At 42.2% G+C, this 22,209-nt stretch overlaps 1 protein-coding gene across 11 annotated transcripts in view; it reads left to right on the forward strand.

The window, feature by feature from the left end:
- The window catches only part of Mitf (melanocyte inducing transcription factor), a 212,115-nt gene that overhangs the window by 180,366 nt on the left and 9,540 nt on the right, over positions 1-22,209 (forward strand). For 7 of the 11 annotated variants that reach the window (XM_039107083.2, XM_039107089.2, NM_001191089.4 and 4 more), the window contains 3 exon segments: positions 7,374-7,491; positions 9,487-9,561; positions 20,629-20,704. In XM_039107083.2, the coding sequence (XP_038963011.1) occupies positions 7,374-7,491; positions 9,487-9,561; positions 20,629-20,704 (269 nt within the window). 11 annotated transcript variants of the gene reach the window in all.

Below are 22,209 nucleotides of genomic sequence, written 5' to 3' on the forward strand. Positions count from 1 at the left end.
TGTTCATTCCCTTCTTCCTGACCCCTACTCCCACCTGCAAAGCTCAGTTTATTTACAAGGTTTCTTGGAGAAATTTATTAGTAATCAAATGGGAAAGAAGTAAGTAATTTTGACATCAGAAATTAATAAGCTTGCTCAAGTTTATCAGGAACACTGTGATTAAGCTCTGTGTGCAGGAGTGTAACCTCACCTTGCTTTTTTGTTTTGTATTTTTCTACTTCAATGCTGGGAATTGAACCTAGGGCCTCACACGTGCAATGCGAATAATCTGCCACTGATCCATATCCCCAGGCGCTCCCCTGTCTCTGTCTCTGTCTCTGTCTCTCCCTCTCCCTCTCTCTCTCTCTCTCTCTCTCTCTCTCTCTCTCTCTCTCTTTCTCTCTCTCTCTGTGTGTGTGTGTGTGTGTGTGTGTGCACGTGTGCAGTGTATTTGTACACAGGTGTATATGCAAAACTGTGCCAATGTATGTGGAAAGCAGATGTCCACCTTGGATGAATGTCCTTGTTCAGATGCTGTCTGCCTTAGAAATTTACCTTGGATAATGTACCAGTACGTTATCACCCTGGACTAACAGGGTAGCCATTGTCCAGAGATGTTCTTTGGCCCACAGCTCCTAGGATCTGCTTGATGCTTCTCCCTCAGCACCAGGATCACTGATTTCTACCAACACGGCTGGGCTTTTACTTGGGGGCTGTGGCTGGGGCTAGGGCAGGGGATTGGACTCACTCAGGCTTTATGCCTGTAGTAGCAAGCACTATAACCCATTGAGCTATCTCCCCAGGTCACTTTCGATAAAGTAATACAACTTTTGATAAACATTTTTAATTTTTAAACATTTTCACTTCTGATAAAAAGGTTCCACTTCTGATAAAACAATCGAGATTTTTAGCCAAGTGAGTCACTGTGAATGGCGCTCCTCACAGATGTGTCTGTTTGACCTAAGAAGCATGAATGTGTCTTGTAGGTGGGCTCTATATTCTCGGATGGTAGGGAGGTGCGGAGGCTCTCCTCCCCCAGCAGAGCAGCATACCCCAGCTGGAGTTCATAAACCAGTCCTCCTGAATCCCTAGTTGCTTACAGTGCTGTACAGGCCCCTTTTCCTGTATCACTTGCAGTTTTGTTCATATTGTTTATTCTATTTCAAGCATTATATTCATATTTAAATTCCTGTCTTACCAAAGAGGTTTTAAAGTCCCATGCGAAGTTGCTTCCGGTCACTGCCTGAGTTGCAATGGACCCACTGCTGCCTGAGATACCGATGGGCTGGGCAGTGAGCACTGTGCACGCAGACCATGGTCTGCTCAGTTTTTCATAAGGGCTGTAAGTTATCATCTTCAGTAACTACTGTCCAAGACTAACCTGTGTTAAGGAGAAAGGAGACAGGGAGTAGTTACTGAGAGAGTACGGAGTTTCATCTTCAAGGAGAAAAGCACCATTTCAAAGAGTATCCAAATACATGTAACAGAGACTGTGCTCAAAAGCGGTAACATCTGCATTGTGTGATTCTTTGAACAGAGTAAACATTTTTTCCAAAAAAAAAAAAAAAATACTAACTTCTTGTAGTGAATGCTCTGAGCTAGGACCAAGACAGCCCCTCTTTACTTAGCAACACGAAAGTCCAGTTAATTCCTTTTTTAAAAGTATGTACTGGGGCTGGGGATTTAGCTCAGTGGTAGAGCGCTTACCTAGGAAGCACAAGGCCCTGGGTTCGGTCCCCAGCTCCGAAAAAAAGAACCAAAAAAAAAAATATGTACTGATTTTTTTATCGTGTCCCCCAAAATCTCAAGGCTTCCCCTTAAAGAGCCAGCGTCTCTTTTCAGCATAGCTAAACGCAGTTTGTAGTTACGTGTGTGTGTGTGTGTGTGTGTGTGTGTGTGTGTGTGTGTGTGTGTGTCCCGGTATACCAGCAGGTGGCTGGTGTGAGAACTTGGAGACCAGAGGCTGCTGTTGGGCAACTCCCTCAGTTTCTCATGACTTTATTTGCTGAGGCAAAGGTTCTCACTAAGCCTCGAGCTCATTGATTGCTTGGATTTGCTAGCCAGCTTACCTTGGAGATCTTTTCTCTCAACCTCTCTGAACAACTGCTGGGATCTCAGCCTGAGATTGCTACTCACGCACGGCTTTTCATGTGGGTGTTGGGAACTCAGATATTCATGCTTGTGTGGCAGGGTTTTATCTCCCCTACCATCTCTCCAGCCCCGCACTGTGATTTTTTTTTCTTTTGAAGAACCAAGTGATCTGTGGGTCTTATTAAAGTGCCCATGCCAAACTCCCCCTATGTGCTTTGGCTCATGTGGATCCCTCAGCTTTCATGCTTTTATACTTTGTCAGTAGCCAGAATCCTGGGATAAACATGAATAAGGCACTGCGTGAAATTCCACTAGGGGATTTAAAAATAGACCCAAAGGCACAGGCTTATTTGAGGTGTGAGCTAGCAGTGGGGTGTGGTCGTCTCAAAAAGAGATTTTGCTGAGGAAGTAGGTTGATAAATGCATACCCGGGCACACTCAAAGGTACTGTGAAATGATCTAATTCATTTTATCATTGATTTTTAATTTTGTGGTGATGGGGAACTTTAAAGTTACTAGACCCAAACCAATACTCTGGCCACCAACTTCCTCTTGCATATTGTTCAAATTCATACACAATATCAGATACCCAGCTCTTGAAGGAAGCAGTGAGACATAGTGATTAGGACTTAGAACCATTCCCGGGTTCAAATCCAAAGTGTAATCTTACTCTGCACACTTGCATGCTATCGGAAAGTCCTGTGTTTCCACGTCTGAAAAGGAAAAAGGGCTGCTAATTATTTCTAACTCGTTTATCTTCCTACCTAACAAAGAGTAAATAGCATTTAGCTTTGAAAATAGAAGCTGCATTCAACCTTACTGTCTTAATTATTCCTTGTAATTTGTTCATTGCAAGATCAAATACCTTTACTAGCCTGGGCTTCTTCAGCTGGTAGTCATTAAGGCTCAACAATATGCCACACTCTCTGTCAGAAACCTTTGCTATATAGCCATGGTGTCCCTCGCAGTGATTTGCACATTAGCACCATGGTCCCAGCTCACTCCCAGCTGAACTGTGCTTGCCAGCTCTTCTAAGGAATAGAATGCACACTGTGCACGGAAGTCTAGTTCTGCATTAGCTGACCAGCCCTGAGAAACTTTCCCCCAAGCTTGACAGCATCTGTCTACATCTATCTGGGGGACTGGGGTCTTAGCTCAGTGGTAGAACATTTGCCTAGGATGTATGAGGCCCCGGGATCTATTCTGAGGTCCACAGTAGATGCATCCTGGGCAAGATAATGGAGCTGTAAAGGGAAGCTTTCTAATCTTGAGCTCACAACCTGGAAGGGATAACCATACTACCCCGTTCGTAGAACCGGGCAGTTGAATAGCAGTGTGGCCGTATCAAGGGGATTCCCACAGGCAATCTTCCACAGGAAATGGTGAACTCTTTTTCTTGCATGTCTCAGGCTGGATCAAGCAAACTGTCACTTCACAGGCTTCTTGTCTTGACCTAATTCTGCTGATAACAAGACAGCATTATGTAGAGGTTGGAAGCTCACTCTACATGTAGGTGTTTGTAGTTTTATTTTGTTTTTGCCATGCTGAGTGTAGAACTCCAGACCTCATACCTGCTAGACAAGTGGTCCTACACTGAGCTATAACCCCAGCCCTTATGCATGCACTGTTGAGTGAGGCATTTGATTTCTCTGCCTCAGTTTCCTTGTCTGTAAAGTGTTGTATCAACTGCAATTGACTTGATGGGAGAACTTGAAACTCTTACTCATAAGAAGTAGCCTGGCCCCAATAGGCTCCTGACAAAGCTCTGACCACCACTGGGTGTCGATCATCTTGGGGTTCAGTTGTCTTAAGTTGAACAACTGACCAACTGCAACCCATTCCATTTTAATCATTCCCCACCCCTACACTAAAGTTGAACTTGACTGTTAAATTTGGTTTAGGTATTTTTTTCCCCTGCTTATTTGACTCTTTGAAATCCTTTGTTTCAAGTAAACTACTTCTTGAAAAGTGGAAAGAACGTAGGAAGGAAGCTATCTTAAGGGAATTGAGGTCTAGAGGTAACTGTTCCAAGGGCACAAGGGCCCTCTTGTACTCTCCCAAACAAAGAATAAAAGTCCCTGTTACTTGTGTTAACTGTGCAATTGATATTCAAATGGAGGAAGGGCCCGTCCAGAAAGAAAAACATTTTACAATGATCACTCACTTGGGAAAATGTTCATTTTGGTGGTGAGAGGCACCAGTGTGCTCAGTTCAGACTATGGCTGGGGCAAAGGCAGCAGCACCCTCACCTTGTCTTACCTGAGCTGACCAGACTGTGGCTCTCTGGGTCCACACTGCCCCTGTGTATGGAAGTGAAATCCTGCCCAGAGGTATAAATGCTTTGCATAGAAAGTCTAGCCAAGATGTAGATCAGACAGGTCAACATGTGTCTCTTCCTCTCTTCATCCAGGGTGTGATCTAGCCCCATTATGACTTAACTATAGAAGGGGATTCTTTTCTAACCCAGAAAGAGAACCACAAAATTGTGTTCTTTTTTCCCCTCCTCCTTTCCTTTCCCTTCCCTCCATCCCCCATTTTCTTCTCCCCTCCTTTCTCTTCCCTCTCTCCCTCTCCCCCTTCTCTTCTCTCTCTCCTCTCCCTTTTCTTTAACATACATTCTTCAATGACTGGTTTTGATTTGGGATTTTCGAGATAGTCTCATGTAGTCCCCCTGCTGGTCTTGAACTCCTGATCCTCCTGCTTGTTTTCTTACAGTCTGGGTGGCAGGTATGTGCCACAACGCCTGTTTTTTAACTAGTTGTACCTACATGTGTCTCTCATTTGTCCCTAACACATGAATATCATTACAGAAGTGCACGTTCACATCCAGTTTGCATATGAGGACATAAGTCCCTCACAGTTTCTATTTCTAGAGCCACTGGATTAATCTCATAGCTCACTGTTTGCAAGTTTTAACTTGTATTCTTGGTTTATTAATGTTCAGGCATAAGTCCCCAAAGCTAAAGATCTGAACTGGGAAACTGTGTTTAGACTTCAGCTCCTAGTAGCTTTTGCAAGTTTTGTCTTTCTGGCACCTTCTAGTGCTCTATGTAAACGTGCTAATGCCTGCCTGCCCCCCCCCCCCTCTCTCTCTCTCTCTCTCTCTCTCTCTCTCTCTCTCTCTCGTCCCCTTCAGTTGAACAAGAACAAAACACACAGAGAGCAAGGTTCACCCTGAGGTGACCTGTTTCTCAATAGAAGCTCTCAGAGCAATGACTGCTAATAATCAGGCAGGGTTTATCAGAGCCTTAGCTGGGAGACATTGAAACGTGGCCCAAGGACATTTTAAATTAGCACAGTGCATATTCATTGGCATGTGTGCTGTGTGTGTGTGTGTGTGTGTGTGTGTGTGTGTGTGTGTGAGTGTACGTGTGTCTATTATGTTTATGCAGTTTCTATAAGTGCTCATTTCCCTGAGAACTGCCCACCTGCCTGTCCCACCTGTCCCCACAATCTCACTAACACACCTATGAGAAAGCAGCTTCCATTGCGTACAGCGCTCTCCAGCCCCGTCTCTTTAGCCAGGGCTTTAGCTCATGCCTACACCGAGGCCAGAGACCAACACCAGGAGTTTCCCACCGACTTCTTTTTGAGACTGAGTCTCTCACCAAACTCTGACCTTGCCAGTTGGGCTAGACTGGCTGGCTGCTGGTAAGCTTCAGGGATTCTCTGTCCAACAACCTCTTCAGCACTGAGGTATAAAGGGCGTGTGCCCGAATTTTATGTGAGTGTTGGGAATCCAAATCAAGTCTTTATGCTTGAACAACAAGTAGTTTATCCACTGAGCTGTTTCCCATTTCCCGCATCTAAAACCTAAAATTAAAAAAAAAAACCCATACAGTTCTACAACCCTCTATCTATCTATCTATCTATCTATCTATCTATCTATCTATCTATCTATCTGTCATTTATCTACCTACCTATCTACATTGTGTGTGTGTGTGTGTGTGTGTGTGTGTGTGTGTGTGTGTGTTTAGATGCAAGTGTGTTACAGTGCATGTGTGGAAGTCAGATGTCAATACAGGGGACCCAGGAACTGAACTCAGGTTGGCAGTCTTGGCAGATGTCTTACCCGCTCAGCCATTTAGCTAACCCCCAAAATCCAAAAAGTGTTTAGTGTCCACCTCGTGCCTTAAGTAGAATTTGATACCTAATTGCATGAGATAGACTACAGTCCAAAAGCCGGTGAGCTAAATATTATATAAAGTTCTCTTTTGGCTATATGTATGTATAAGATGTGAATGAAACATAAATAAATTTCATGTTTGCATCTAGGTATTAGCCCCAAGGTAAATATTTGTATAAACATTACAAAATAATAAAGAAGTAAAAACAAAACACAAACAAACAAAAACCCCCACAAAAAACCCTCAAACCCTTCTGGTCCAAGGTTTGCAAGTAAAGCTAGCGTATCCTGTATATTGAATACCACCTCCCTGTGTACCTCTGGGTCACTCCATGTTACTCAGATGTTTTCTGAAAGGAAGGGCGTGTCTGACACATGATAGCATATGAGAGGCTAATCTGCAAAGCGTTGCGATGAGCTATTAAGGAGTTACTTGAAATCTTCTGGAAGTGATGAGGGTCTGGCATGGAGGGTGTGAAGCTAATGTGGAGAGAGCGTTCCGGGGCAGAAGAGGAGGAACTTGTGACTATGTCTCCAGCTGTCCGCCTGGGACATCATTGTCAAGAAAAAATGAAAATGAATTTGCTACTTTAAAGCAGGCGCTGAGGACACAGCACCACTCTAAGTGCTTAAGCTAGCAAGGCTAAACATTTCTTTCAGCCTCTCTTTACCGCTGTACATTTTTATTAAAGTCTTTGAGCTCCCTCTTGTGGCTCTTTGAATAATTTCAAGCTCAAGGAAACCAGCTTTTTCTTTTGCCATAAGGTCACTGCTTTACAAAGGGAAGTATTTGCCCTTGCTTTTCTTTATGAAAGAAAGAGAGAAAAGTAAGGAGAGAAGGCAGGAGGGAGAGAAATGTCCTCTGAAAGCCACTCGTGGGCTCCTATTTCACAGGAGTAGCTGGCATCCGTGGGACACCTCCCACTTTTGACAGCAGGTAACACCTTGCCTACATACTTGGAACGCGCCCACCAGACAGAAGTGTGCGGGCCACCCCTTTCACTCCCTGTATAAACAGATCATATAATCCTGTGTGAATGCTCACATTTTGCTGTTGTACGGACACGGTTCTTTATAGCAAAGAGTGTCGTTTCCATAAAGCTTGGACTAGCGTATGAGTTTCTTTGGGCAAACTGCAGTCGGTCAACGACTCATTGCTTTTCTTGTCTGTGTCTAGTTACCTGTCTCTGGAAACTTGATCGACCTATACAGCAACCAGGGCCTGCCACCCCCAGGCCTTACCATCAGCAACTCTTGTCCAGCCAACCTTCCCAACATAAAAAGAGAGCTCACAGGTACGTACCTAGCACTATGCTTCTTACTAGGATACTCTGTTCTCGTCCCCACTGGGCAGCATTACCAAGGCAACAGCAATGTTTCCTGTGCAGCTGGTGGATGTGCTTCCAGCATCGGTGGCTCCCAAGACTCTGGCATAATTTAATATGCAGCATTAAGACGTTAACTTGCCAGCTCCTTGCCCATGCGCTCTGGGTTGGGAATTATAGGCAGCCCTCCCTACCCGCTGGATCTCCTGCTTGCCACACCCCTGGTGTGGCAGGGGACCCTGTTTTGAATTTTCCATTTGAGTCCACATTAGGGATCAAGTAAGAATTTATTTCTTACATCATTCGATGCCTTCTCCTCTTTTTACTGTATCATGTGCAAGAGATTTATTATAGAGGGGGAAATAAATCATAAAATGGAGCCATCAGAATGTTTGCTCTTGTGGCAAGTGTGAAATTACCTATTTTGCCACTTTGTTTGATGCTTTAGGGAAGGCGTTTGACCAATAAAACATGACAGAAACTGTATTAGAACTGGCATTCTACCATGGTGAATTTTATGGTCCTTGCCCCAAATCCCTTCTTATTATTTAGTTCTCGCCTCTTGCAGAATTGGGGGCAGGGCGGGAATGTGGGGTATGGATTTGTTGTAAAGATTGCTGTCCTATCCAAAAGCATTACTACAAAACTATTTCAGAAAATTTCAACATGGGAAAAACAGTTTTTCCAGAAAGTACTAATTGGGGCTTAAAAAGTAAGCAAAAACTATCAAGAGCAAACCCATAGAAACCACTAAGGATCAGCGGATAGTAAAACCAAAACCCTCTTATCGTATCTGAGAAACGGAGTGAGAGAATGGTTTGCATCAACCATCTGAATTTGGAAGGTTCTGAATTTAATTCTGTCTGTCTGCATACACATACACACATGCACATAGGGTTAGGAGTTTTGTGATAGCAGGGTACATTCTGGGCAATGTGATTTTACTGTGTTATGAACATCACAATATGGCCTTACATAGACCAAGGAGACTGTAAGGCCATTAAATGATGTAATCTTAGTTATATTTATTAGTTTACATTCTGTGTGAAGCCTCTTTTTTACTATTTCAATGCAGTGTGACATTGGTGTTTACATTTATGATATATATAAATATACCATATATTTTTTTAGAAAGGAAACTAACATGGTACAACAAATCTCAAAATCGATAAATAATAAATACCACAACTTGTTTAATGCTTTTATTTGTTCCTCACATGACAAAAATCTCTTGACACTAAAATATAATACAACTTTTCAAATGGAATTGCCAGCAAGTGTATCTGGACCCTTCATGACTTATATTTCCATAGCTAGAGAAGCAGTGAACTTACAGTGACTCCTGAAAGGACATGATCCTGCTCTTGTAGAGTCTGACAGAACCTGCCTCCACATTCCGAAAAACAAAACAACAACAAAATCATTCTCATGAGTTAGTCAGAGGCCGTGAGAACAGATTCAAGTTTCCATGTCACTGCATCACAGAGGCATAAAACACTGGAAAGTTATTTGTCCTGAAAATAGAGGGCTGGAGAGAGGCTTCAGTGCTTAAGAACACCCACATGGTGGCGCTCCACCATCTCTAACTCAGGGATCTGATGCCCTCTTCTGGCCTCCTTGGGCATTGCACACACATGGTGTATGGACACACAGCACACAAAATTAAAATAAGTAAATCTTTAAAATGATATGACATCAAATAGTTTCTATTTATTTTATTCTTTTCCATACTAGCATGTGGATTTAGCACTGTGCTTGTCATCTGGTTTGTAGAAGATAAGCTTTGCAGAGGTTTGACGCATGTCGCATTAGACGCAGAAGCCTAGAGAAGGTGTACTTTGAAAAGTAGTGTTTTCATTAGCCTGCAGCAAGCTAAGTTTCAAATGTTCAGAAGCAATGCTTTGTAATTTACGTTGTTATGTCCCTCAAAGTTCCAGTTTCTAATGACTTCATTCACGTGCACAGCGTGTATTTTCCCCACAGAGTCTGAAGCAAGAGCATTGGCTAAAGAGAGGCAGAAAAAGGACAATCACAACTTGAGTAAGTTTCCTTAATTTATATCCATGGCATTAGACATTACAGTCAGTGTTCTTCATGCAGCAACAGGGTGATTGCAGTAATTACACAGGAAAGTCAATTTCCTTAGTTTTTAAAGGTGCAAATATATATATATATATATTTGTATGTATATACATTTCCAAGAACATACATACATATATTTACATATATATATATTCGCTCTGTACATATATGTGCACAGAGATACCGAGAAAGGAGAGAGTATACATACATATGTGTTCGTATGTGTACAGAGAGAGGACAGAGACAAAGTTTCCTATTTTTGAAGAACTACTTTTGTTTGTGGTAGTAGGTGTGTGTGTGTGTGTATGTGTGTGTGTTTGAGAGAGAGAGACAGAGACAGACAGAGACAGAGAGAGACAGACAGAGAAGCAGAGGCAGAGAGACAGAGAGACAGAGGCAGAGAGACAGGACAGAGGAGTCTTGATCCCCAACTACCCAATTATAAGCAGTACTCCTTGGAGCTTATTAGCAAAAGGGGATTTGGAAATCACCTTTTCCAATGAGATTTCAAGGTTATAAAAAGAAAACAAAAGAAAAGGAGAAAAACACTGAGAAAGTTATCGTGGGTGAAGTAGCCCTCCAAATTTATGATGTTTGTCTGTCACTCTAAAACATTAGAATGTTTCTTTTTTCTTTTTTTTTTAATTTATTAACTTGAGTATTTCTTATATACATTTCGAGTGTTATTCCCTTTCCCGGTTTCCGGGCAAACATCCCCCTCCCCCCTCCCCTTCCTTATGGGTGTTCCCCTCCCGACCCTCCCCCCATTGCCGCCCTACCCCCATAGACTAGTTCACTGGGGGTTCAGTCTTAGCAGGACCCAGGGCTTCCCCTTCCACTGGTGCTCTTACTAGGATATTCATTGCTACCTATAGGGTCAGAGTCCAGGGTCAGTCCATGTATAGTCTTTAGGTAGTGGCTTAGTCCCTGGAAGCTCTGGTTGCTTGGCATTGTTGTACTTTTGGGGTCTCGAGCCCCTTCAAGCTCTTCCAGTTCTTTCTCTGATTCCTTCAATAGGGGACCTATTCTCAGTTCAGTGGTTTGCTGCTGGCATTCGCCTCTATATTTGCTGTATTCTGGCTGTGTCTCTCATGAGCGATCTACATCCGGCTCCTGTCGGTCTGCACTTCTTTGCTTCATCCATCTTGTCTAATTGGGTGGCTGTATATGTATGGGCCACATGTGGGGCAGGCTCTGAATGGGTGTTCCTTAAGTCTCTGTTTTAATCTTTGCCTCTCACTTCCCTGCCAAGGGTATTCTTTTTCCTCATTTAAAGAAGGAGTGAAGCATTCACATTTTGATCATCCGTCTTGAGTTTCGTTTGTTCTAGGGATCTAGGGTAATTCAAGCATTTGGGCTAATAGCCACTTATCAATGAGTGCATACCATGTATGTCTTTCTGTGATTGGGTTAGCTCACTCAGGATGATATTTTCCAGTTCCAACCATTTGCCTACTAATTTCATAAACTCGTTGTTTTTGATAGCTGAGTAATATTCCATTGTGTAGATGTACCACATTTTCTGTATCCATTCCTCTGTTGAAGGGCATCTGGGTTCTTTCCATTTTCTGGCTATTATAAATAAGGCTGCGATGAACATAGTGGAGCACGTGTCTCTTTTATATGTTGAGGCATCTTTTGGGTATATGCCCAAGAGAGGTATAGCTGGATCCTCAGGCAGTTCAATGTCCAATTTTCTGAGGAACCTCCAGACTGATTTCCAGAATGGTTTTACCAGTCTGCAATCCCACCAACAATGGAGGAGTGTTCCTCTTTCTCCACATCCTCGCCAGCATCTGCTGTCACCTGAGTTTTTGATCTTAGCCAATCGCACTGGTGTGAGGTGAAATCTCAGGGTTGTTTTGATTTGCATTTCCCTTATGACTAAAGATGTTGAACATTTCTTTAGGTGTTTCTCAGCCATTCGGCATTCCTCAGCTGTGAATTCTTTGTTTAGCTCTGAACCCCATTTTTTAATAGGGTTATTTGTTTCCCTGCGGTCTAACTTCTTGAGTTCTTTGTATATTTTGGATATAAGGCCTCTATCTGTTGTAGGATTGGTAAAGATCTTTTCCCAATCTGTTGGTTGCCGTTTTGTCCTAACCACAGTGTTCTTTGCCTTACAGAAGCTTTGCAGTTTTATGAGATCCCATTTGTCGATTCTTGATCTTAGAGCATAAGCCATTGGTGTTTTGTTCAGGAAATTTTTTCCAGTGCCCATGTGTTCCAGATGCTTCCCTAGTTTTTCTTCTATTAGTTTGAGTGTGTCTGGTTTGATGTGGAGGTCCTTGATCCACTTGGACTTAAGCTTTGTACAGGGTGATAAGCATGGATCGATCTGCATTCTTCTACATGTTGACCTCCAGTTGAACCAGCACCATTTGCTGAAAATGCTATCTTTTTTCCATTTGATGGTTTTGGCTCCTTTGTCAAAAATCAAGTGCCCATAGGTGTGTGGGTTCATTTCTGGGTCTTCATTTCTGTTCCATTGGTCTATCTATCTGTCTCTGTACCAATACCATGCAGTTTTTATCACTATTGCTGTGTAATACTGCTTGAGTTCAGGGATAGTGATTCCCCCTGAAGTCCTTTTATTGTTGAGGATAGTTTTAGCTATCCTGGGTTTTTTGTTATTCCAGATGAATTTGCAATTTGTTCTGTCTAACTCTTTCAAGAATTGGATTGGTATTTTGATGGGGATTGCATTGAATCTGTAGATCGCTTTTGGTAAAATGGCCATTTTTACTATATTAATCCTGCCAATCCATGAGCATGGGAGATCTTTCCATCTTCTGAGGTCTTCTTCAATTTCTTTCTTCAGAGGCTTGAAGTTCTTATTGTACAAATCTTTTACTTGCTTGGTTAAAGTCACACCGAGGTACTTTATATTATTTGGGTCTATTATGAAGGGTGTCGTTTCCCTAATTTCTTTCTCGGCTTGTTTCTCTTTTGTGTAGAGGAAGGCTACTGATTTATTTGAGTTAATTTTATACCCAGCCACTTTGCTGAAGTTGTTTATCAGCTTTAGTAGTTCTCTGGTGGAACTTTTGGGATCACTTAAATATACTATCATATCATCTGCAAATAGTGATATTTTGATTCTTTTTTCCGATCTGTATCCCCTTGACCTCCTTTTGTTGTCTGATTGCTCTGGCTAGAACTCCAAGAACTATATTGAATAAGTAGGGAGAGAGTGGGCAGCCTTGTCTAGTCCCTGATTTTAGTGGGATTGCTTCAAGTTTCTCTCCATTTAGTTTAATGTTAGCCACTGGTTTGCTGTATATGGCTTTTACTATGTTTAGGTATGGGCCTTGAATTCCTATTCTTTCCAGGACTTTTATCATGAAGGGGTGTTGAATTTTGTCAAATGCTTTCTCAGCATCTAATGAAATGATCATGTGGTTCTGTTCTTTCAGTTTGTTTATATAATGGATCACGTTGATGGTTTTCCGTATATTAAACCATCCCTGCATGCCTGGGATGAAGCCTACTTGATCATGGTGGATGATTGTTTTGATGTGCTCTTGGATTCGGTTTGCCAGAATTTTATTGAGTATTTTTGCGTCGATATTCATAAGGGAAATTGGTCTGAAGTTCTCTTTCTTTGTTGGGTCTTTGTGTGGTTTAGGTATAAGAGTAATTGTGGCTTCGTAGAAGGAATTCGGTAGGGCTCCATCTATTTCAATTTTGTGGAATAGTTTGGATAATATTGGTATGAGGTCTTCTATGAAGGTTTGATAGAATTCTGCACTAAACCCGTCTGGACCTGGGCTCTTTTTGGTTGGGAGACCTTTAATGACTGCTTCTATTTCCTTAGGAGTTATGGGGTTGTTTAACTGGTTTATCTCTTCCTGATTTAACTTCGATACCTGGTATCTGTCTAGGAAATTGTCCATTTCCTGAAGATTTTCAAATTTTGTTGAATATAGGTTTTTATAGTAAGATCTGATGATTTTTTGAATTTCCTCCGAATCTGTAGTTATGTCTCCCTTTTCATTTCTGATTTTGTTAATTTGGACACACTCTCTGTGTCCTCTCGTTAGTCTGGCTAAGGGTTTATCTATCTTGTTGATTTTCTCAAAGAACCAACTTTTGGTTCTGTTGATTCTTTCTATGGTCCTTTTTGTTTCTACTTGGTTGATTTCAGCTCTGAGTTTGATTATTTCCTGCCTTCTACTCCTCCTGGGTGTATTTGCTTCTTTTTGTTCTAGAGCTTTTAGGTGTGCTGTCAAGCTGCTGACATATGCTCTTTCCTGTTTCTTTCTGCAGGCACTCAGCGCTATGAGTTTTCCTCTTAGCACAGCTTTCATTGTGTCCCATAAGTTTGAGTATGTTGTATCTTCATTTTCATTAAATTCTAAAAAGTTTTTAATTTCTTTCTTTATTTCTTCCTTGACCAGGTTATCATTGAGTAGAGCATTGTTCAATTTCCACGTATATGTGGGCATTCTTCCCTTATTGTTATTGAAGACCAGTTTTAGGCCGTGGTGGTCCGATAGCACGCATGGGATTATTTCTATCTTTCTGTACCTGTTGAGGCCCGTTTTTTGACCAATTATATGGTCAATTTTGGAGAAAGTACCATGAGGAGCTGAGAAGAAGGTATATCCTTTTGCTTTAGGATAGAATGTTCTATAAATATCCGTTAAGTCCATTTGGCTCATGACTTCTCTTAGTCTGTCTACATCACTGTTTAATTTCTGTTTCCATGATCTGTCCATTGATGAGAGTGGGGTGTTGAAATCTCCCACTATTATTGTGTGAGGTGCAATGTGTGTTTTGAGCTTTAGTAAGGTTTCTTTTACGTATGTAGGTGCCCTTGTATTTGGGGCATAGATATTTAGGATTGAGAGTTCATCTTGGTTGATTTTTCCTTTGATGAATATGAAGTGTCCTTCCTTATCTTTTTTGATGACTTTTAGTTGGAAATTGATTTTATTTGATATTAGAATGGCTACTCCAGCTTGCTTCTTCTGACCATTTGCTTGGAAAGTTGTTTTCCAGCCTTTCACTCTGAGGTAGTGTCTGTCTTTGTCTCTGAGGTGTGTTTCCTGTAGGCAGCAGAATGTAGGGTCCTCGTTGCGTATCCAGTTTGTTAATCTATGTCTTTTTATTGGGGAGTTGAGGCCATTGATATTGAGAGATATTAAGGAATAGTGATTATTGCTTCCCGTTATATTCATATTTGGATGTGAGGTTATGTTTGTGTGCTTTCATTCTCTTTGTTTTGTTGCCAAGACGATTAGTTTCTTGCTTCTTCTAGGGTATAGCTTGCCTCCTTATGTTGGGCTTTACCATTTATTATCCTTTGTAGTGCTGGATTTGTAGAAAGATATTGTGTAAATTTGGTTTTGTCATGGAATATCTTGGTTTCTCCATCAATGTTAATGAGAGTTTTGCTGGATACAGTAACCTGGGCTGGCATTTGTGTTCTCTTAGGGTCTGTATGACATCAGTCCAGGATCTTCTGGCCTTCATAGTTTCTGGTGAGAAGTCTGGTGTGATTCTGATAGGTCTCCCTTTATATGTTACTTGACCTTTTTCCCTTACTGCTTTTAATATTCTTTCTTTATTTTGTGCGTTTGGTGTTTTGACAATTATGTGACGGGAGGTGTTTCTTTTCTGGTCCAATCTATTTGGAGTTCTGTAGGCTTCTTGTATGTCTATGGGTATCTCTTTTTTTAGGTTAGGGAAGTTTTCTTCTATGATTTTGTTGAAGATATTTACTGGTCCTTTGAGCTGGGAGTCTTCACTCTCTTCTATACCTATTATCCTTAGGTTTGATCTTCTCATTGAGTCCTGGATTTCCTGTATGTTTTGGACCAGTAGCTTTTTCCGCTTTACATTATCTTTGACAGTTGAGTCAATGATTTCTATGGAATCTTCTGCTCCTGAGATTCTCTCTTCCATCTCTTGTATTCTGTTGGTGAAGCTTGTATCTACAGCTCCTTGTCTCTTCTTTTGGTTTTCTATATCCATGGTTCTTTCCATGTGTTCTTTCTTGATTGCTTCTATTTCCATTTTTAATTCCTTCAACTGTTTGATTGTGTTTTCCTGGAATTCTTTCAGGGATTTTTGCGATTCCTCTCTGTAGGCTTTTACTTGTTTATTAATGTTTTCCTGTGCTTCCCTAAGTGTGTTAATGTCTTTCTTGAAGTCCTCCAGCATCATGATCAAATATGATTTTGAAACTAGATCTTGCTTTTCTGGTGTGTTTGGATATTCCATGTTTGTTTTGGTGGGAGAATTGGGCTCCGATGATGGCATGTAGTCTTGGTTTCTGTTGCTTGGGTTCCTGTGCTTGCCTCTCGCCATCAGATTATCTCTAGTGTTACTTTGTTCTGCTATTTCTGACAGTGGCTAGACTGTCCTATAAGCCTGTGTGTCAGGAGTGTTGTAGACCTGTTTTCCTCTCTTTCAGTCAGTTCTGGGGACAGAGTGTTCTGCTTTCGGGCGTGTAGTTTTTCCTCTCTACAGGTCTTCAGCTGTTCCTGTGGGCCTGTGTCTTGAGTTCACCAGGCAGCTTTCTTGCAGCAGAAAATTTGGTCTTACCTGTGGTCCCGAGGCTCAAGTTCGCTCGTGGGGTGCTGCCCAGGGGCTCTCTGCAGCGGCAGCAACCAGGAAGACCTGTGCCGCCCCTTCCGGGAGCTTCAGTGCACCAGGGTTCCAGATGGTCTTTGGCTTTTTCCTCTGGCGTCCGAGATGTGTGTGCAGGGAGCAGTCTCTTCTGGTTTCCCAGGCTTGTCTGCCTCTCTGAAGGTTTAGCTCTCCCTCCCACGGGATTTGGGTGCAGAGAACTGTTTATCCGGTCTGTTTCCTTCAGGGTCCGGCGGTGTCTCTGGCAGGGGTCCTGCCGCTCCCCCACGGGAGCCCAGAGGCCTTATACAGTTTCCTCTTGGGCCAGGGATGTGGGCAGGGGTGAGCAGTGTTGGTGGTCTCTTCCGCTCTGCAGCCTCAGGAGTGCCCACCTGACCAGGCGGTTGGGTCTCTCTCTCACCGGGTCTGGGAGCAGAGAGCTGCTGCGGGCCGGGATCCTTGGGTGTGGGACTTCCGGTAAACACAGAACGTGCCCGGTCCTAGAGAAATTCTGCTTCCGTGTGTCCCAAGCTCACCAGGCAGCTTTCTTGCAGCAGAAAATTTGGTCTTACCTGTGGTCCCGAGGCTCAGGTTCGCTCGTGGGGTGCTGCCCAGGGGCTCTCTGCAGCGGCAGCAACCAGGAACATTAGAATGTTTTTATCTGTGGAATTTACTCTTCACAAACCCTTGAAACTTTTTCCTGGGAAAACTGTATGTTTAAGATACACATTTAAGGTTGGGGATTTAGCTCTGTGGTAGAGCGCTTGCCTAGCAAGCGCAAGGCCCTGGGTTCGGTCCCCAGTTCAAAAAAAAAAAACAAAAAAACCCAAAAAAAACCAAAAAAAAAAAAACCAAACAAACAAAAAAAAAAGATAGACATTTAAGAGGGACTGACTACCCAGTTACCCAGTGAAAATAGAGATTGGCTTCAGAGGCAGGGAGTAGCATGGGCATCCTTCTCTTACGCTGTTTCTTACATTGGAATTTGAGAATGAGAGTCCTGTGTGGAATCCGTGCTCTGGATTTAAGAGAGAGGAGAAGAGCCTGGCTCTGTTCTAACAGCCAGATACAAGCATTGCTAGTTTTCAGTAAGTGTTGTTTTCCCGGCCTTTCCTAGGAAGCGAGGTGCACAGAGAGAGTGAAAAGTGTCGCTTTGTGTGCTTTAACACCTGTGTCATGGTGTCCATATTCTGCCCCTGATCGCCCTTTCTTTATCTATTTTTACTTGGGCAGTGTGTGCTAAGCACTTGATGTTAATTTCTTAAATACTGTCGCATAGTTTTTATTCTACGTTGTAACTCAGGCACTTCAGCACTGTGTTTTTGTATTGTTGCCAGTTTTCTCAGATCCATTGTCTTGGGAACATTATACTGAGAAATGTTGGTGAGGGCCGCAGGCCCTAGGCACTCACATCAGCACCGCCTCTCCACCTTCCCTCCCCATGTGAGAAGCTTTCCTCAGTTTTAAACTAAAGATCTGAGCTTACAGCCTAAAATTTTCCCAGGTCCCAAATAATTTTACTTAAAGACAGTCTTTCTTTTAAAACTCCCTAGAAATAAAATAATAATGTAGTATCAAAGCGTCACCTAACTGAGACATCTGAAATGAAGTTGGATCCTGGCATCCATGATCCTGTGCTCAGGTTCCCAGCAGAGCCCTCATTCAAGGTTGTCAGTAAACTGCAGATGGGCTCAGCTCTCAGTTGGAGAGCTGTAAATATAGTCAAGTCCAGCTCCTGGGACACAATACTCAGGGTCCTGTTGACCTTGACTCAGCCCTCCCTTCTTCCTAGGACTTAGCTTGTGAAAATGCTTGTTGAGATGTGCAAGCGAACGCCTTAGTGTATTTAGTTACTCTCTCTGCCATTACAAGTTGTCAAGTTCCAGCATAATAAGAGCAAACTGGGCAAATGGGTTTCCTCCTGGTAGGCATGTTCAAGTCAGCTGTCAGATGCCTCACACTAGCTACTGAGAGGACCAAGAAGGATAACTATAATAATCCCCTTACGAAAGGGAAAACACTAGAGGGATTTGTGAGTTCACTGGCCAAGATCTAGAAACCAGCTTGTCTGTGACAATCGCCCCAGACATGTAGATGCTGGTAATGCTAAGAGTTCTTTTGATCTTTAGCTTTAGACACTTTCGGGTGTGGTTTTTTTTAAAGTTTTATAAAGTCATATCACTTTTATAATAAATGTTTGAAGAGGCAAATCCTATCCAATAGGTAGCTGTGGCATCTCTCAATGTTGAGAGCGAGAGAACCCGGAGGCGAGCAGGTGAGCGAGAGGAAGTGGGTGCAGAATGTTTTAGCAGAGGCTCTCATTACGCTAACTGTGCTGGGTCATTTGGTTGCCTGGGATGCGAGGCGGAATAATACGTGTTAGATTCGGAGGAGAAGTGGAGCCCAGGGGATATGGTAACATTACAGGCATGGGGGTCATGGGTCATTTTGAATAGGATGACCTGGGAACTCATATAGGAAACAAGAGGGGATGGCTCCTTAGGGGTCTGGAAAAGGAGTGTTCTAGGCAGAGGGGATAATAGAAGATGGCCTTGGCTGTGGGACTAACAGCCTCAGGGGGGACAAAGCAGAAGAGCACAGGTCCATTGCCAGAGAAGACGCTGTCACACTGGAAGGGGAGTAAAGGGTGATATGGGCAGGGCAGGGCCACCAGGTCCTTCTTGTAGGACACCTCAAGGACTTGACTTTGCCTCAGATAAAATGGAGGGTTCAGGTTGACATGACCTCACTTGGGACTTAGCAGAGTGCCTCCCCTGGTCAAATGGTAGAGGTGCAGTGGTCTTGTGGGACTCAGAGGGACCAGTTACACGACCCAGACAGGGGTGGTGTTCCACTGCAGGAAACAGGAGACTTGCTAGAGTACAGAGTCAGGAAATATTTTAACGAAGGATGTATTAGATGACAGACGAGGAAGATGGGAGGAAGAATGGTCTGGAGCCGATTTCAGGGTTCTGTCCTAGACATTTGAAAGGATGTCGATACTAACGAGGTAAGTTACCATTTAGCCTGAGGTACGGCGAAGCTGAGCTGAAAATTATGAGATCTAAAATTCCCTTCATCAGCACCATTGACTGTTATGTAGCATCTCTGTGTACGTTTCTTATATTTCTAGAATTCTAATAATAGGAATTAGCATTATATAGATATATATTTGTGTATATATATGTGTGTGTATAAATATGTATATATGTAAATATATTTATAGTTAATCATTGGAATCATTACTCAGGTAAGACAAGTAGTAAGTAACTTGTGTTGGAAAAATTCTGAAGAAAACTAGTTATCTACACATGCAAAATATTAGGCAGATATAAATAAAATATTAGGGCCCTTAACATAAACCCATTTTATTAGACCTTACCTTATTTGGGGTTTATTTGTTAAATTAGGTAAATTGAAAACACTTACTATCTTATTAGGTCGTCATCCCCTGAGAGTGATAGACTACAGGATGAGGATGCTTGCAGGATGCATGGTCTAGATGTGTGTTGTCCAGCATGGTAACTACATGCCATTTAATGCCTAGAGCATCCGAATTGTGGTTGGTTCAGATTAGGCTGTGCTGACCTGGGAGCTGGGCCAGGGAAACACTTGCCTAGCATGTGCAAAGCCCTGGGACCGATCCCTGGCCTTACACACAAAAATATGCTGAGCTGTAAAATATTTTGATTTTGAAAGCTTAGTGTGAAGAAAAGAATGTGCACCTTCTAATTTAATTTTTTTATATTCATTACCCGTTAAAATGATAATGGCTTATAGAAAATGGATTCAATGGAATATTAAAGTTAATTTAATACCTTTTCTTTTACTAGTTTAACGTGGCCACTAAGGAATCTAAAGTTACATGTGTAACTTGTATATTTATTTTTGTCAGTCCTGGGCCAGGAGAGGTTTTAACATATCTTTAAGTGGTAAAGAAAAACTAAACAAGAGTGATATCTCGTGACTGGAAAAATGGTGTAAAATTCAGATTTCAACATCAAAAGCACTTCTGCTGCCGTGCACGAGCAGGCGTGCGCTGTCCAAGTTCTGTTAAATTGTTGTTGCTATTTTTTTTAATTGTGTCATTACAGATCTGTGCAGATTTTGTGAGCACAAGTTTGTTTTCTCTTTAGTAAAACAAGCACAATACAGACAGTTTCGATGTGTAGCTGAGGACCCTGCCCCAGTTTCAGGGCTGTTACGGAATTTAGTGGGAAATTGCATACCTAAGAGCTTTATAAATGAGGGTACTCCAAAGGCAGATCCTCCCTTCTTAAAGTTCATTACCCTCCAGGAGCAAAAGGGAAGAGAAATGGAGGGTGAAGCCGGCTCAAGTTTACATTGTCCCGGCTGGCGAAGTCAGTGTGCACATGCCTTTAATGAGATGTGCTGAACTTGTGTGCGCCGTGGTCACTAATGGCCCTTTCCCATGCTCTTTTCTTGAAGTTGAACGGAGAAGAAGATTTAACATAAATGACCGCATTAAGGAACTAGGTACTTTGATTCCCAAGTCAAACGATCCGTGAGTACGATTGCATGTTAATCTGCATCATATATTTTCACACCTTTCCGTTTTCTCATATGTTGCAAAATATGCTCTTAGAGAAATTAAAGAACTCTCTCTCCCCCTCACCCTTTGCCTCCTTTTTCTAAGCATTTCCTCTGCTTAATTTCACCGAACTAAAAATTTCAAGAGAAATGTACTGAATTGTACGAGCTGAGATAGTGAGCTTTGAATGTGAGGAGTAGGGTTTATGGGAATCTGAGAACTTGGCAGAAAATTTTGAGCTTGGGGCTTGAGGCAGGCTTTCGTGGTCACACATACAAGACCCCAATAGCTGCCAAGGCAAGATGTGTGGCGTGTATGAACCTCACCTGTGTAACATCTCTAGACAGGCATTGATGAGCAGATGCTGGAAATGTCGAGTCCAATGATACTGGAAAGGCAGGAGGTCAATACTTTTTATGAAAACTTGCATATTCTTTGTGTGTTTTACCAATCTAGGGGGGTGGAAAGCAATGGTTAATCCTCTTATAAACTACAAGTCAGCTGATCTCTGTTTCAATTTTTGGTCTTCTCTGCCTCCTGTCTTGGAGATAACAGCTAACAGATAATTTTCAAGTCTTTCCTACCACGAGTTATCTGCCACGTCAGCAAGCTGGTCAACAAATACACAATTTTTATCCATTAGAAATTGGCCCATTTGAGGTAAAGAGCTGGAGGATGTATATATTTTAATGGCCCCCACAGGCATTCTATGAAATTAGCCTTTGAATATGACCTTTTAGCTATCTAATAAAAAGTAAAGACGCAATCAAGCATTATTCATTCAAGGCTTATTAAATTCACGACTCACATTATTGTCGGGGAATTTGTAGCAAAATAAAATAAAACCGTTACCTATTGTGAGGTGGTTTTGATGAATGTGCAGCCGTTTCTGTCTCTAACACTTCTGGCTTCCCAGGCTTCAAGGAGAGGCATTTTCAAGCTGGAGACATCCGGGTTCTCCATTGTGCTGCACAGATTTATCCTCCTAAAGGCGGTGACCTTCATTTCCTACAGTCAGTCTTGCATGAGAGTTGAAATTGAATTCCCAATTCCTCTTCTTTATCAGCTTTCCCCGTTTTTAGCATATCCTTTTTAAACCGCAGCGTGCAGATCTCTTCAGTAACAGATTATGAAATTATGGGGCTCTAGTGTAAGCTTGCATTTACGTGTCTCCTTAATTGTAGTGGAATGCTTCCGTGTTTACAGCAGGAGCTGACAGGGAGTTTGCATGGTGGACATTGTCTTAAGATAATGCACTAGGGGTTTTCCATACTAGGTATTTGGAGTGTGCCTTGGAACTGAAAGAGAGGTGCACTTTACCTGATTAGTGTCCCAGCTCCTTCCCTAGAGTGAGTGTACTTTAGTTGACTTTTATATTTGAGGAACATATATATTCATTGTCCATGAAAAAAGATTCCTCTAAATTATCCAAAACACATTTTATCAAGAAACATAATTTATCGCATCTCAAGTAGGCA

The sequence above is a fragment of the Rattus norvegicus genome, chromosome 4 (assembly GCF_036323735.1).
Source record: "Rattus norvegicus strain BN/NHsdMcwi chromosome 4, GRCr8, whole genome shotgun sequence".
Taxonomy (NCBI): domain Eukaryota; kingdom Metazoa; phylum Chordata; class Mammalia; order Rodentia; family Muridae; genus Rattus; species Rattus norvegicus.